Below are 16,221 nucleotides of genomic sequence, written 5' to 3' on the forward strand. Positions count from 1 at the left end.
CAAATCGGCCGCGTTGCCTGGAGACTCACCTTTGCTCAGCGCTTCCCAGCAGAGAGGTGACGGTGGTTTTCCTTGCTGCATCCCCTTTGCTGGGTTGCTGCGCTGTGGGAACCACCGCTTGAGGCTTCGTTTGGCTGCTGGTTGACTAAAATCCCTTATTTTGGCTGCTGGTCCCATATTTTCGAGGCTACTGGTCCCTTATTTTCAAATCTGTAAGTTGACAACTATGTACAGTCACCCCCCCCAAGTGGCACTCCATACGGGATGCTGCACACGCACACTCCGTATGGACATCGTGCATGTGCCACCGGGCGCTTCACCCCGCCCCTTGGCATCCCACCCTGGGTGCCAGAGAGGGTTCCTCCACCACTAGTATGGTGCTGAGAATGCCAAGGTTGTGGGCTTGATCTCTGCATGGGACAGATGCATATTCCTGCACTGCAGGGAGTTGGACTAGATGACCCTTGTGGTCCCTTCCAACTCTACAATTCTGTGATTCTCTATGATCTGTCTCCTGGCAGCAAGTCTGTACACAGCTCCATCCCTATCCATTACATGAGGGCAGGATAAGTATTGTGGATATTACCCTGGGCTGAGGTCTGCAGAGTATAATTCAAAGGATTGAACGATACAGCACTTTTTACTTCATTGCAAACTGGACTGCATCATTATTTGTGGAATAAATTTTTCTGACTGTGCAAAAAGCCTAATGGGAAAGGAAAACAGGAGAAGACAATGGAGGGAGAAGAAGGACAGAAAATGATAAGGAACTATGTATCTTACTTCTTTATTAACAGATTCACAGACAGGGTCCCTCTTGCAAGTTCCATAAAAATTGAGATTTCTGCACACACTGAGCTGAGCTTTCCCCTCAACTGGCTGCCCATACGTATACCTAGAAGGGAAAGAAGCATACGGTATTTGAGAATAGATGGCCTAGACGTAAGAGCTAGAAATACAGAAAGGACTACAGATTCACAGATGCATTTGAAATGTGTTTCCTCTGATAAATGCACCTGATGAGTTTTGCATTCAGCCTCAGCAAATGTCAGCTGCCTTTGCATGCTGACATAAATTTTGTAGGCATCGGTTAATAACCTTCCTACATAACCTTCCTTAAAGTGGTGGCTGGTAACATTTTGACTTGGTGCGACTGCAATTTGTAAACTTGCCGTTTTCATCGCAATATGACCTGTGCATCATTTACCGTATTTTTCGCCCTACAGGACGCACTTTTTCCCCTCCAAAAATGAAGGGGAAATGTGTGTGCATCCTATGGGGCGAATGCAGGCTTTCGCTGAAGCCTGGAGAGCGAGAGGGGTCGGTGCGCACCGACCCCTCTCGCTCTCCAGGCTTCAGGAAGCTCTGCGCAACCCTTGGGAGACTTTGCGCCGGTCTCCCGAGGGTTGCGCAGAGCTTCCTGGAGTCCCGGGCTTTGCGCAGCTCTGCGCAACCCTAGGGAGCCCGGCGCAAAGTCTCCCAAGGGTTGTGCAGAGCTTCCTGAAGCCTGGAGAGCGAGAGGGGTCGGTGCGCCGGTCTCCCGAGGATTGCGCAGAGCTGCCTGGAGGGGCCTGTTCTGGAGGCTGGGGTCAGGGGAAGCTCGGGCTTCCCCCGCGCCAGCCCCGCGCCTGGGGGGGGGAAAATAAAATAAATTTTTTCCCCTTTATTTCCCCCCCAAAAAACTAGGATCGCCCTATGGGGCGGTGCGCCCTATGGGGCGAAAAATACGGTATTTATGAAAGGGTGCCATTACTCATGTGCAGAGTACCATTGTCTCCTCCTCGCTGAAAAAGCATCAATTATTCTCTGCACATCTATGGACACAGGAAGACTTTCCATGTAAGGGGCGGGGCAAGTATGCTTTTCAGAGAAGATTGACTCCAAACTGTATATTTAGAACTTAAGCCATACCATGACATAAGTTTTTGAATTCATGCACTGTTTATACCTACACATCAATCACTAAAGAAATTAACGCAAATACTTTTCTCTCCACCACAAAATCTATTTAACTATTCAGTACCCAAAACATCTTTTTCTCTAAATGAAGAAAACAATAGAGGGGGAAGGTGGGATACTGAGTTTGCACATACCGCTTCAATATATATATATTAATAATAATAATAATATATTATTTATATGCCACCCACTCTGGGCGGCTTCCAACAGAATATTAAAAGCACGATAAAACATCAAACATTAAAAACTTTTCTAAACAAAGCATTCCACCAACAGGCAAATAAATAAATGTTTCATTTGAGTACATCAGAGCACAGCAGAACATATTTTCCATGCATATCTCAGTCTTAAAAATGTGAATAATCATTATCAGCTGCTGCTATCTCTGAGCTTTGGGAGAAGATCTCCCAGGTTTGGGGAAGGATGTGGAGTCATATCCAGATAGGTACAGAGACCAAGCTTTTTGTTTTCAAAATTCACTGATAAATTCACAAAAAAGCAAGCTCTAAATAATACTAACAGCATTTTCTTTCACCCCTCTCCATTCAAGATATTCTGAACTCAAGCGAGGGAAGGGGTCTGTTAGAAGCAGAGCCATCGATACCTTCTGAAAAAATGCTCTGGATTTGCATGTGGCTCAGACTTAGTTTACTTACCTGACTCCACCCCACAGTTGCTGCAGCTTTTAATGAGTGAATGGAGGGAACCACGTGTGGGACAGGAAAGAGTACATGGCTTTGAGACTGTAAGTAGGGAATTTTTAATAATTGCCTGGCATTTTCAAAGGTAGTGTTGTGCCTTAGCCCCAGTAGATCAGCCTCCACCACTAAAAACGTCTACTTCAGCCATTGGGCCCAATACTTACGAGCCGCACACCTTCACAACGAAATCTGGATTCTCCACAGAGACTGTTTTTGGTGCACTGATAGTGATGTCATACAGTGGTAATACTGAAGAGTGAAAAAGACACAGTCAAACATATATTCCAGAGAAACAGTTTGCGATTCTGAACACTTTGGCACATTGGTGTAGCATGGGGGGGCGTGAGGGGGCCATGGCCCTGGGCACATTTTTTTGAGGGGGCACGACTAGGCACCCCCATGACAGGATCTCTCATTGGAGCTTTGCTCTGGCATGCAAGGGAGCTGCAGAGACAATTTCCTCTCACGATGGCCCAACGCTACAGCTCCACTCCTGGGTCAGGTCAGACCTGGGTGCAGAGAGGAGGAAAGACAGACCATCCTCACACTTCCCAGATGATTATCAGCACTGAGAATTATTATTTAAAATATATTTTATACTGCTTTAAAATGGGGAAACCTTCTAAAGGTAATTTATGTCATTTGCACTGAGAATCGTCTAAGAGAATGGTGATACTATTATAAGGAAACAGCATTGTAAACAAGCAGTTGACTCTCACGGAACAATTTGTTTTACCATTTCATTTCGTAATTGCATTTTAGGTGGTTTATTAAAATGTCAGGTTTATTTAATAGGTTTGTTTACCAGCAAATACATACAACTCCAGCTTTGATAAGTATGTGTTTGCCTTTGAACATTTTGTGTGTTGTATGTGACTTTTCTGAAAATCCAAGTTGCTGCATTTTTATACCAGGCCAGAAAATTAAGGACCTTCATCTTCCAGCAAGTCCTAATTGTTTTCTGAACCTTAGAAAATAACAGGTACATATGTTTACCATATTCCTTGACAGAGTATATATGAGAGGTCTTAGCTCCCGATTGACTTTGCACGATGATTTCATAGTCTCCCAGAATTGGCTCCGAAATTATTGAGAATGAGAGCTGAACAATAGAGATCTCAGACGTTACGTTTCTCCACTGGAATATCTGGTTCCTCTGGGGATCCTAGAAGCGCAGAATAAAGGCACATTAAGGCAAGAAGCCAAAGATTCAACTCAGGTTGCTTAGTTTCAGGAGGAACTAGATTAGCAGTCAGCAGGTAGCAGTCAACACTAGCCCAAATCTGAAGGCTATCAACATAGAGGCAAAAAAATGTTTGTGAGTTGACAGGACTGACTGTCCCTGCCCTCTACTTCCTCTAGGTCAGGGGTCAGCAAATTTTTTGTGGGGGGCTGGACTATATTTTTTTGGGGGAAATAATGAACAAATTCCTATGCCCCAAAAATAACCCAAAGATGCATTTTAAATAAAAGCACACATTCTACTCATGTAAAAACACGCTGATTCCCAGACCATCCGCGGGCCAGATTTAGAAGGCGATTGGGCCAGATCCTCCGGGCCTTAGTTTGCCTACCCATGTTCTAGGTCTCCTTCTCTGCCAGATGTTTCCCAAGCAGCCTCAAATTACATCGGGGCACCTGTCATCTCTGTTCCGCCCTACGCATTGCCATGTGTGTCCTTGGAGCTGCTCTCTGTCACAGGCTCTCCTTGCTCACTAAAGCATGTTTCTTCTTCAGCATTCAACCATTTCTCCCTCTATTCTTCCTCTGACCCACCTCAGCGCCCCACGACCAATCCTAGGGCTCTGAGTGTTCCTCCTCTGCAGCTTCCCTTAGAGTTCCCCAGCTGGTACCCCCACCACTCCTCATCATCTAGCCAGTCCCTGACAGGGGATGCTAGCCTGGGGCATTGCACAGGAGCCAGCCCTGGCACCAAGTACCTTCTCTTCTTCCCCTCCTAAACCCTCATCCTAGTCCTTTGCCTCTCACACAAAGATAGATGTGGATTGTGCCTTAAGCCCAGCCAAACTGCACTTTTCCTTTTCCTCACAGAAGTTGTTTGCCAATTGCTTTATTCCCTGGTGCAGCTGAATATTACAAATAATCACATAAACTTAATCAGTTTCAAGCACAATAGAGTTATGAGTCTGAGTAGTCTGGTTGAGACTCACCCATCTCCTGGATCCAGCAAGTGTTAAATATAAGCTACCCATCACCTGGGTGATGGGCCATTAAGAGAACAAAGAAAAGAAGGCTCTGTGCTAGACAACAAATGAGTAGCACCTTTCTCCACCTCTTAGATAGGAGAACAAAGCCTGAGTTTCTGAGCAGAGTTTGCTGTGATGATGCAAAGCAGTGAGCAGAGGTTCAGAGAGCAATGTCTGAGTTCTGTTTGAATCCAAGGCTGCGGCTAAGGGATAAGCAAGACCTTTTGGGGGTGTTGAAGCTGTGAACCCCTTGTATACATGTGTAAATAAGCCATCTATCATAAAGACACCACAGTCTCTACTGTGCCTCATTTCCAAAAGGAAACATGAATCCTTGGTAAGCATGCCTGGAACCCCTGGAATCTCACACTGCTCAGAGACTGGGGTGCAACAATTGGGCTTGCAACAATGCAATACAATACAATACAATACAATACAATACAATACAATACAATACAATACAATACAGATAAGCGTCTTTTAAAAACAAAGACTTTTACCTGAATGGTGACCAAAGGATACTGAAAGAGATGAATGTGAAGAGAATGTTAGTGTTTGAAAAATATTTTAAATGTCAACAGCTTTTCAGAGTTGAGCATCAAAACTCCTAATCAAATCCTCCCTAAAGGGAGGATTTGAACCCTGAATGAAAAATAGTGCAGTTTTGCTCTTTTAAATATATGAGGCAGCATAGCTTATATCCCAGTGATGGTGGAACAAAATAAGGGAATATGTTTCAGGCAGTGAGCAAGATTAGAAACAAGCCTTCTTGTGCATTTTGTGCATATGGATGAACAAAGATATATCAGGTGAATATGCTTGCTAGCAGACAGCCATAGACAGTTCTCCTCTCCTTCAAGGCAGACTGCCTTTTCCCCAATAAATGGCCAAACCTGAGGACATCATTAATCAGAACAGAGGTAAAAGAAATTCTAGATTTTCACAAATTAGCCTGTCTGCATTGGTAACATGTACTAAACTATTGTTGTCTGCGTATGTTGTAGATTTGCTGCTTTGATAAATTTGCAAAGAATGCAGATAACTGCTGTTAAAACAGCTGCTAAGGCTGATATACGTTTTAAATGGATAACTAAAACGTCATCGTATCCCTTTGTTCCATGGCTAAACTTTCCATTCCATCTACCACAAGTTTAATTTATTTACTGACTTTCCAACAATGACCAGAGTTGCTTCATTTCCTAGAAAGAGTATTCAGAATCATTCACAGACACAATAGATATGTTCAGTCCATTTGCAGGAACCTTAGTGGAGAACATTAGCTTTTAACTTCAAAGCAAAAATGCTGCATGTGTGCTAAGCACTTATTAGTAGGCCAAATTGCATAGACAGCTTCTTTGAAACTGTTTACTTTGGTCTGATTCAATCTCATTTGGAGTTACGTGCATAGACTACTATTTAGGAGCAGACCAAGCAAACACCGGACCAAAAAAGTTTTGCCTCAGACTCTGTGTGCTTATTTGGGTGTTAAGCTATGGTTATGGGTTGTGCATCTGCTTTTTTTAAAGCGGATGAGATGGTTCACAAAGACTTTAATATAAACCAGGAGCTTTTTGGAAATTCTTCCTCCTGACCATATACTTACAGTTTGAGGATCAGGTTGAAAATATGTATTTAGAGAAACAATTCGGAAGAGCACTGTGGAAGAGGAAAGGAAAAGACTGTGAGAGAAATTCACTTGCTTTCCCACTAGCTAACAGCAAGTTTTTATCATTCTGGGAAACTGCAATCCAGGAAAAAAAAGAGATCAATTTGGACATGAAAAACCTGCATTCAAATTCCACCTCAGCCATACAGTAAATTTTGACTCAGATTACCAGTTCTATTCACCATGGTTTGTGAAGTGGGTTGAGTTTGAAATGTGGGTTATTATACCTAATACCTAAGTATTTTAACCTTTCTAAGTTTCCTCCTTGCATTCCCAACCCAGTATACAGCCTGTACTAATCTGTTGCAGCAGTGGTGGACTTGGGGCTCTAAAATTTCTGCAGCACCCTGTATGATGCTAAAATTCAGTGCTCCTCCCTCTGCTTCTTGCCCTCCATTCTATAGGATTGTGGTGGTGCTGAGTTGTGCCACATGGATTACACTAACCTACCACTGCTCTGGTAGCAGATTTATGGCCATGTCAGCAGTCAGACCACATTTCAGTACATTTCCAAGCACAATTCAAAGTGTTGGTGCTGACCTTGAAATCCCTAAACGGCCTCAGTCCAGTATACCTGAAGGAGCATCTCCATCCCCATCTTTCAGCCCGGACACTGAGGTCCAGCTCTGAGGGCCTTCTGGCGATTCCCTCACTGCAAGAAGTGCGGTTACAGGGAACCAGGCAGAGGGCCTTCTTGGTAGTGGCGCCCGCCCTGTGGAGCGCCCTCCCATCAGATGTCAAGGAAATAAACAACTACCTGACTTTTAGAAAACATCTGAAGGCAGCCCTGTTTAGGGAAGTTTTTAATGTTTGATTTTTTCTCATGTTTTTAATATGTTGGGAGCCGCCCAGAGTGGCTAGGGAGGTCCAGCCAGATGAGCAGGGTATAAGTAAATTATATGATGATGATGATGTGGTATCCATAATTCCCCCCTCCACAAATTTGTCCCAGAAAAAGTAGTGTCTTGGCTTTCCAGACCAGGGTCTGCTGCTGAACACACAGTTCTTGCCACAACTCCCCATATTTACACCAGACTATTCATGATGAGTCTGGGAAGGGCTGCAAAACACTTTTTTACACATTGCTGTAGAAGAGATAATGCCGTGACCATCACTTACCTTCCTGTCCAGGTTTGTAGATGGGTTTGTCAGTCTGAACAAAAACAACGCTGCCTTTGTTCTGAATGGCCACAACCCTCCTCTCTGTCACATTGACGGTGGCGCCTTTGAGAGAGATGGTGATGTAAGCCACAGGGTTGGAAGTGGCCTCAGGGACCTGTGAGGGAAGAAAGCAAGTGATTCCAGCACCTGTAGTTGCCTTCCGTGCATCTCACAGCTACATGGTTTACCCGTCTGGTAATGTGATAGGAATTTTGAGGTCTTAGATATATGGTAATGTTCATAAGCGTACCAACCAAGCACGTACATAGATCAGCATAGGAAGACCGACCTGGAACCATTTTGATTCCTAAACTGAGCAAATGTTTTCTCTGCAAGGTCAAAGTGGGAAACCTCCCACTGTCTCTTTCCTCACAAATCCTGTCTTAAGGGCACATTTAAGATATGAATAGGGTGTGAGCCTGTGACATGGCCCAGGAACTAAGTATTTATCATTACAAAAGACTGGCCAGGCTACCCAGGCAATCCAATCAAGTAACCTGCCAGACAGGAGATAAACGACAGGAGAAAAACAACATTCAAATTTCTGTTTTAAGACCGCCTTTTCTGTGATGTAGGTATGATGTATCTGGGGGGTGGTCTTAGGTTACACCCCTTCTGTGATGTATGTATGATGTTTCTGGGGGTGGTCTTGATCTACAGGGTGGCAATTTCAAAAGTCTTTACAGTATAAGGCCATTTTGCGAGCCATTTTTCTGGGTTCCTCCTCCTCTCCTGCGGGTGAGGGGAGCACCCTGTTGCAACAGATCAATAAAGATCAAGCTTACTAGCTGCTTTGCTTCTCAATATTCTCTGGTTGGCCTCTGTTATCTTCTCCTACCAATAGGGAACCTATGTAAGGACTCTATATGGGCTCTTGGATCCCCCATAAGGGAAAAGGGCAATTTTTGTTTACAACAGTAAACATATGTGATAGAACAGATAATAAACTTGATGTTAGCTAAAGTAAGTTCTTATCAGTTTAATAGCAGATATGTTATCTATTTGGGGACTTAATTTCCCCCATGTTGCCTTGTGGAACAGATGGGGCTCATCAGCCTGGGAAGTTAGCCCATTTGGAGAAGGAAAACTGATCCTAAGCATCCCCTGCCTTGCAGGCTATCTTTGGGAGCAGAAAAGGCTAAAGAGTACACCCTTCACAAATCTGGAATAGAGTTGGATGCTGCCTTGAACACCTCCCTCCGGCAACTTCTGCAGCCAGGCTGGTGCCAAACGTATTACTCTGCTTTCCTTGGGACCTTATCAGCAAAGGTCAAGAGGGGGTCTTGTTGTCTGGGCAGCCCAGGACCTCCATACACACTGCCCAGGCTTGTGCCTCAGAGAGATCACTTCAGTGCTGCTAACGCAGCGAAAACAACACAGGAGGCAGCAGTTGTTACGAGTTGCTGGTCTCTGCAACCACAGCAGGTGCTGTGATTCTCCAGCAGTTTGACTTCACCTCCAGAGACGCAGTCGATTGTCTCTCGAGTCAGACAAATGCCAACAAAAAACCTGAGTATGAGCATGTAAACAAGGCAAATTGTTGGATTCTCTTTTCTCTAAACACATGTTGAAAGCCTAATGAAAAATGTCTACAGGAATGCATTAGTTGTTCCAATTAAAAGCACAATTCTATTTGCGCTGTATTTTGAGCTACAAGGGGACATGGGTGGCGCTGTGGGTTAAACCACAGAGCCTAGGACTTGCCGATCAGAAGGTTGCGGTTCGAATCCCCGTGACAGGGTGAGCTCCCGTTGCTCGGTCCCTGCTCCTGCCAACCTAGCAGTTCGAAAGCACCTCAAAGTGCAAGTAGATAAATAGGTACCGCTCTGGCACAGTTTCCGTGCACTGCTCTGGTTCGCCAGAAGCGGCTTAGTCATACTGGCCACATGACCCGGAAGCTGTACGCCGGCTCCCTTGGCCAATAAAGCGAGATGAGCACTGCAACCCCAGAGTCAGTCACGACTGGACCTAATGGTCAGGGGTCCCTTTACCTTTACCTTGAGCTACAAGATAGATAATGCTCTGAAATTGGCAGACTGACCAACTTAACTGGCTGCCCTGTTTCTGATGGTAGGGTGATGTAGCACCATGGCGAAGTAGCAGGTGAGAGTTGGGAAGTTCTCAGTTGAGCAGTCCCTGATAGGGACCTTTATTTAGTAGTGTGAGGCCTCCCACTTCTGCACTATGTCTGCCATAGGAAGATAAGAATATTTTGAATAACGAACTATTCCAAAGGGTTATTGCAAAGACAGCATTTAAAATGCTTCACGTGCATTCTCAGCTAATAATTATTTTATTGTTATAAGACTCCCCTTCTCATCCCAGAACCTCTCTTCTAATTCCTGTGTGCCAGATGCCAAACTTAGCAAAGTGCTTAAAACACAGGCCAAGCCATTCAGGAAATCACCTAGAGAGATGGGCCATTAAAAGAGGGGGAAAAGAGGTGGTGGACCAATTATTTTTGTATTCTATCTATCTATCTATAATCTATCATCTATCTATCTATTTATTATATTTATATACCACCCCTCATCAAAAGATCTCAGGATTGTTCACAGAATAAAAATAAGGCAAGAAGGTAAAAGGTATGCCAGCCCCACTCCAGGCTCTGGGTAGTTAGCAGAAGATAATGCCAGAGTTTTTAGGAGAGAGTTTCAGAAGGGAGAGAGTTTGCCCAATGTGAGTGGGGGAGGGAGGTGCCAGTGTAAAAACACTGCAAACTGAAGAGGGGGTGAGGATCAGAGCACGATGTGGGCTAGCAACTTGACTCCAAAACGGCTGGAATGGGAGAAACAGAATTTGCTTGAAAGTCATTGCTTGGAACCCCTCCATCGTAAGCTGAGGTTGTATATATGTGTAAATAAACCATATATCATAATGACACCACAGCTTCTGCTGTGCCTCATTTCCAAAAGGGAATGCAAACCATGAGTAAGCATCTGGAATACCTGGAATCTCGCATTGCTTGGAGATTGGGGGGGGGGCAGGTAACAATATTTTCTGCTCTTTCCCAGGCCTCCTATCCCTTCTTGCTCCTCTTCCCTATCCTATTTTGTAATTTCAACATCCTTACAGGGTTGGGCTAGATGACCCTTGGTGTCCCTTCCACCTCTACAAGTCTATGGTGGTCCCCTTTCCCTTTTTCCTCTCCGTTTATGTCTCTTTCTAATTGTCACGGAGGCAAGAAATACTTACCACAAAGTAGCTGCATTTGAAGAAGTTTTTCCTTTGCACAGCTTCTTGGAAAACAGTTACATTATGCCTCTCATATTCCAGAAAGACATTCAGGTTTATAGTCTCATTGAGGTTGAGAAGTTGCACACAGGCTGTATTTGCAGAGTCACTATGCAGTACTGAAGGCACTACTAGGAGATACTGCCTGTGAAATCCCAAAAGAGCATCTGCATTAGTTTGTACCAGCAAAAGCAACTCACGGCACATGAAAAGCTCATCCTTTAGCTATTTGGCAGAAAGCCTGCTTTCAGATGCATGAGGAAAGTTACTATGCCGTTAGGCAATACTGGCCGAGAAGAACTATGAGTTAATTATAAAATTCAGTACTTTATTATTCACAGACAATTAGGAACAAATGTAATCTGGTTCATTCAGGCTACTGCACCTGTAATACCTTTACAGGTAAGGGAATTTTGTCAAGTGAAACTTGTCACGCAGGAGACATTCTGTACAACTGCTGGCCACTTGACACCAACAAAAGCTTGACAACACTTTGACATAAAATCGTGCTTTCTTATTGTAATCATTGGTATATTTTAAAAAGATTTTATACATGTATAAAATGTATAATGTATATAGTTCTAGTTTTATCAGTGCTTCGTGGTATTTTTCTACCTTTTCAGCGGTTCTTGTTTTTATCTGTAAGCCGTCTTTCCATTGGGGGGAAAGCCGGGGCATAAATCAATAATAGATATATCTTAAAACTCCCTACAGTTAGACTTTCACACCTTGCTCTTATTAACCTTGCCCTGTTAATAATATCTGGAGAAAAGTTACGACGACTCTCTGCTCATCTTAGCTGGAAATGTCAGCCTGACCAAAGGCATGGAAGTTCATAAACATCAGATAAAAGCAGCATTGTGCTAAACAAAGAAGCTAATCACAGTCAACTAATAAATATTAAAAGAAGATGCTGGTTATAACTCACAACGTTGCCTCCTGTGCAGCACCAAAATGGAATATGAGAATACCCAGAACAAACTGCAGCCCCAACATGGCCCTGAATGATTAGAGAGCTGGAGCTCTGTTGAGGCTGACCACAATGTTGCAATCTCCACAATGGAAAAGCGAGTTCTGCCTTTGTCTCCCTGGCTTCGTTTGGAGGCCAGAGCTTTATAAACCCAGCAAGGACATGTGAAAGAGCCACACGTCCACCCCCTGACACTCCTCAGAACCTATCAGAAAAAAGGTGAACTTTCTGCCACCCAGCTGTATCTGGTTGTGGCTATCTAAATATCTTCTGTGACCTAGTACTGTACAAGGAAATTGGGCCATCCTCCTTAATCTGATGCAAGAAAGTAAAAAATAACAAAGCCAGAAAAAGCCTGTCGTGGTTACTTGAATTTGCATTGGCAATCCCTGGCCACCAGTTCTGAAGGCATTTATGGAGTCTTAAAAGCTGCTTGTCAGAGGTTGATCTGAAGTGGGAAGGAAAGAGTTTATCTTATTGAAAGCTTTTGCAGATGACCTAGTTTTGACGTTACAGGAGCCAGAATCTAGTACGAAAAGAGTATTAGAATTGATTCAAGAATTTGGTCAGGTGGCAGGATTTAAGTTGAATAAGCTAAAAACCAAAATTTTAGAGAAAAATTTTACACCAATTGAGAAAGAGAGGTTTCAGAAGGAGACAGGTTTAACATTAGTTAAGAAAGTAAAATACTTGGGGGTTAATATGACTGCTAAGAATTTAAATTTATTTAAAGATAATTATGAGAAATGTTGGACAGAAGTGAAAAAAGATTTGGAAATATGGTCAAATTTGAAGCTTTCCTTGTTGGGTCGAATTGCAGCTATAAAGATGAATGTATTGCCAAAAGTGTTATTTCTGTTTCAGTCATTGCAAATTCTGGACAAGATGGACTGTTTCAAGAAGTGGCAGAAAGATATTTCTAGATTTGTCTGGCAGGGCAAGAAGCCCAGAATAAAATTTAAAATACTAACTGACGTAAAGGAAAGAGGTGGATTTGCCCTGCCAGACTTTAAACTTTACTATGAATCAGCAGCATTCTGCTGGTTGAAAGACTGGCTCCTTCTTGAGAACACAGACATTTTGGACCTAGAAGGTTTCAACAATGTTTTTGGGTGGCATGCATATTTGTGGTACGACAAGGTTAAAGCACATAAAGCATTTAAAAACCATATTGTCAGGAAAGCATTGTTTAATGTCTGGATAAGATACAAAGACTTATTGGAAAATAAAACCCCAAGGTGTTTGTCACCAATGGAAGCCAAGGCTCAGAAAAAGCTCAATATGGAGGCCAAATGGCCGAAATATTGGGAAATATTGGAACAAGATGGAGACAAATTGAAATTGCAGAGTTTTGAGAAATTAAAAGATAAAGTGCGAGATTGGCTGCATTATTATCAAATAAGAGAGGCCTATAACTTGGATAAAAAAATTGGCTTCCAGGTGGAAAAATCAAAATTGGAAACAGAACTGTTAGATCCCAAAACTAAGATACTTTCAAGAATGTATAACTTGCTGTTAAAATGGAATACGCAGGGTGAAACGGTTAAATCTGCTATGATTAAATGGGCACAAGACATTGGTCATAACATTATGTTTGCTGACTGGGAACAGTTGTGGACCACCGGTATGAAATTTACGGCATGTAATGCCTTGAGAGAGAATATTATGAAAATGATATATAGGTGGTACATGACACCAGTCAAGCTTGCAAAAATATATCATCTGCCCGATAATAAATGTTGGAAATGTAAAGAGAATGAAGGTACATTCTTTCACCTTTGGTGGACGTGCCCAAAGATTAAGGCTTTCTGGGAGATGATCTGTAATGAAATGAAAAAGGTATTTAAATATACCTTTCTGAAGAAGCCAGAGGCCTTTCTCTTGGGCATAGTCGGCCAATTGGTGCCAAAGAAGGATAGAACGTTCTTTATGTATGCAACAACAGCAGCAAGAATACTTATTGCAAAGTATTGGAAGACACAAGATCTACCCACCCTGGAAGAGTGGCAGATGAAAGTGATGGACTTTATGGAATTGGCGGAAATGACTGGCAGAATCCGAGACCTGGGAGAAGAGTTGGTGGAAGAAGATTGGAAGAAATTTAAAGATTATCTGCAGAAACATTGTAAAATTAGTGAATGTTAAAATGATGTTGGATTAGAAATAAGTGGTACTAGCAACAAAGTTAATAAGAATATGCAAAAATGAATTGATAATGGATGAAAATATAGGGTTATAAAATGTTAAGATATAGAGTTAAGATAAATGAAAGAGGGTAAGGATTTGCTGATTTGATTATTTAAATGGGAATACAAGAAGGGGAGGTGTGAGGAGGTCAAAGAAACAAGCAAATGAGTTTTAAGTTATGAAAAATGGAATTGTTTTTAATTTTTCTTATTTTTTCTTTGCTTTTGTATGTTGTATCTTTATTTTTCTTTTTTCTTTTATTATGTGTTCTTGTATTTATGTTTTTGTAAAACTTTAATAAATATTTCTTTTAAAAAAAGGAAAGAGTTTATCTTGTTTCGTGTTCATTTTTGTTGTATCAGAAATCTTGGCACAGTGACATTACATAACAGGGCCATTTTGTGACGTCCAGCAGTGCCGGATTTACGTATAAGCGAAACAAGCTATAGCTTAGGGCCCCACTCTCTTGGGCCCCCCAAAAAAATGTAAAGGAAAAAAACCTGGATGTACATTTCCAAAATATAAGATAAAAAGCAAATAAAACAAAACCTATATACAGCAACAGTGGTTTGTGTTGTGTAGGCTCCTATGATGTAAGTAATGGACCCCGCCTGCTCGTCTGCTCCCTAAAATATCACTGGTTTGCTCATTTCTATATATAGGGTGCCTACATTCTGCATGGACTGGTTGCATGGCAACAGGTGCAAATGGTCTTAAATTAGGTCCATAAATTACCATATAGCATATATTCAACACAAAAAACAGTGACACTTTGTTGTTGACAAAGGACAGCTGGACATATAATGAGCCCCATTACCTTCAGTAGCTTAGTAAAGGGTAAAGGGACTCCTGACCATTAGGTCCAGTTGTGGCCGACTCTGGGGTTGTGGCGCTCATCTCACTTTACTGGCCAAGGGAGCCGGCGCACCGCTTCCGGGTCATGTGGCCAGCATGACTAAGCCGCTTCTGGCGAACCAGAGCAGCGCACGGAAACGTCGTTTACCTTCCCGCTGGAGCGGTACCTATTTATCTACTTGCACTTTGACATGCTTTTGAACTGCTAGGTTGGCAGGAGCAGGGACCGAGCAACAGGAGCTCACCCCATCGTGGGGATTCGAACCGCCAACCTTCTGATCAGCAAGTCCTAGGCTCTGTGGTTTAACCCATAGCGCCCCCCGTCCCTAGCGCCACCCTTAAACCTAAATCCGGCCCCAGGTGTGAGGCAATGGGGAAAACTTGCTCCTCTTCCTTGATTCTGTGTTTTGGGTTTTGACTGGCCACTGGCTGGTGCGGTTGGGAAGGAATTGGCTCAACTGGGAAGCCTCAACTGGCTTGAGGTGGCGAGCTTTTCACTTCCCCAAGGCTATGCGCTGCTTGTATTGCAGTTCCAATTTGACACAACTGTGGGCAGGATCTATAGCTTGTGAGGGGACTCCCATAAGGTGTAGTTTTAAGGCCTCAGCCCTAATTCAGTGAGCAGAGGACACCTGCCACACGCTCAGGCTGCAGCAGCCTGCGCCATGTTGGGCCCGAGTTTGTGGAGACCTTCCTCCGGTTGTCCGGCAGGTGGGCTGAGAGAGGTATTGCTCAGGAGGCGGACTTCCTGAATAGATGGACCCTTGTTTCACACCGCACCAAACTCTGATAACTAAAATAAATTGTGGCCACGTTTCATCCCACAAGTTCTCTCTTTGCAGTCATTGTACCTGAATGTCACACCTAGGTGCACGTGGGACACAAGCCATAGTTGCATATTTCTGTGCTTTTCTGTGGTTTTTGTTGATGACATCATGATACAAATATAGTAAATGATGATGATATGTTCGGTTTCCCCATCCTGGGATTAAATGGCAGTATGGGCAAAGGTAGCTGAGGAACATGATTTTTATCTTTATGCGAAACATGTATCTTCACAACAGACACAAGATACGTATACAGTGGTACCTCGGGTTAAGTACTTAATTCGTTCCGGAGGTCCGTACTTAGCCTGAAACTGTTATTAACCTGAAGCACCACTTTAGCTAATGGGGCCTCCTGCTGCCGTCGCGCCGCCAGAGCCCAATTTCTGTTCTTATCCTGAAGCAAAGTTCTTAACCTGAAGCACTATTTCTGGGTTAGCGGAGTCTGTAACCTGAA

The 16,221-nt window shown here is 43.2% G+C and overlaps 1 protein-coding gene across 1 annotated transcript in view; it reads right to left on the bottom strand.

Annotated features, from left to right (window-relative positions):
* Positions 1-12,091, bottom strand: part of LOC310752468 (ovostatin-like) — a 53,306-nt gene extending 41,215 nt beyond the window's left edge. Inside the window, exons 1-8 of the mRNA XM_083592820.1 lie at positions 11,857-12,091; positions 10,890-11,073; positions 7,653-7,809; positions 6,471-6,523; positions 5,368-5,388; positions 3,657-3,825; positions 2,825-2,909; positions 784-895 (exon numbers count right to left, since the gene is read on the bottom strand). Of these exons, the coding sequence (XP_083448946.1) occupies positions 784-895; positions 2,825-2,909; positions 3,657-3,825; positions 5,368-5,388; positions 6,471-6,523; positions 7,653-7,809; positions 10,890-11,073; positions 11,857-11,924 (849 nt within the window). The 5' untranslated portion in view covers positions 11,925-12,091. The remainder of the gene's footprint in view (positions 1-783; positions 896-2,824; positions 2,910-3,656; positions 3,826-5,367; positions 5,389-6,470; positions 6,524-7,652; positions 7,810-10,889; positions 11,074-11,856) is intronic.
* Positions 12,092-16,221: the final 4,130 nt, after the last annotated feature.

The sequence above is a fragment of the Podarcis filfolensis genome (genome assembly GCF_964270895.1).
Source record: "Podarcis filfolensis genome assembly, chromosome: 17".
NCBI classification, from domain to species: Eukaryota; Metazoa; Chordata; class Lepidosauria; order Squamata; family Lacertidae; genus Podarcis; species Podarcis filfolensis.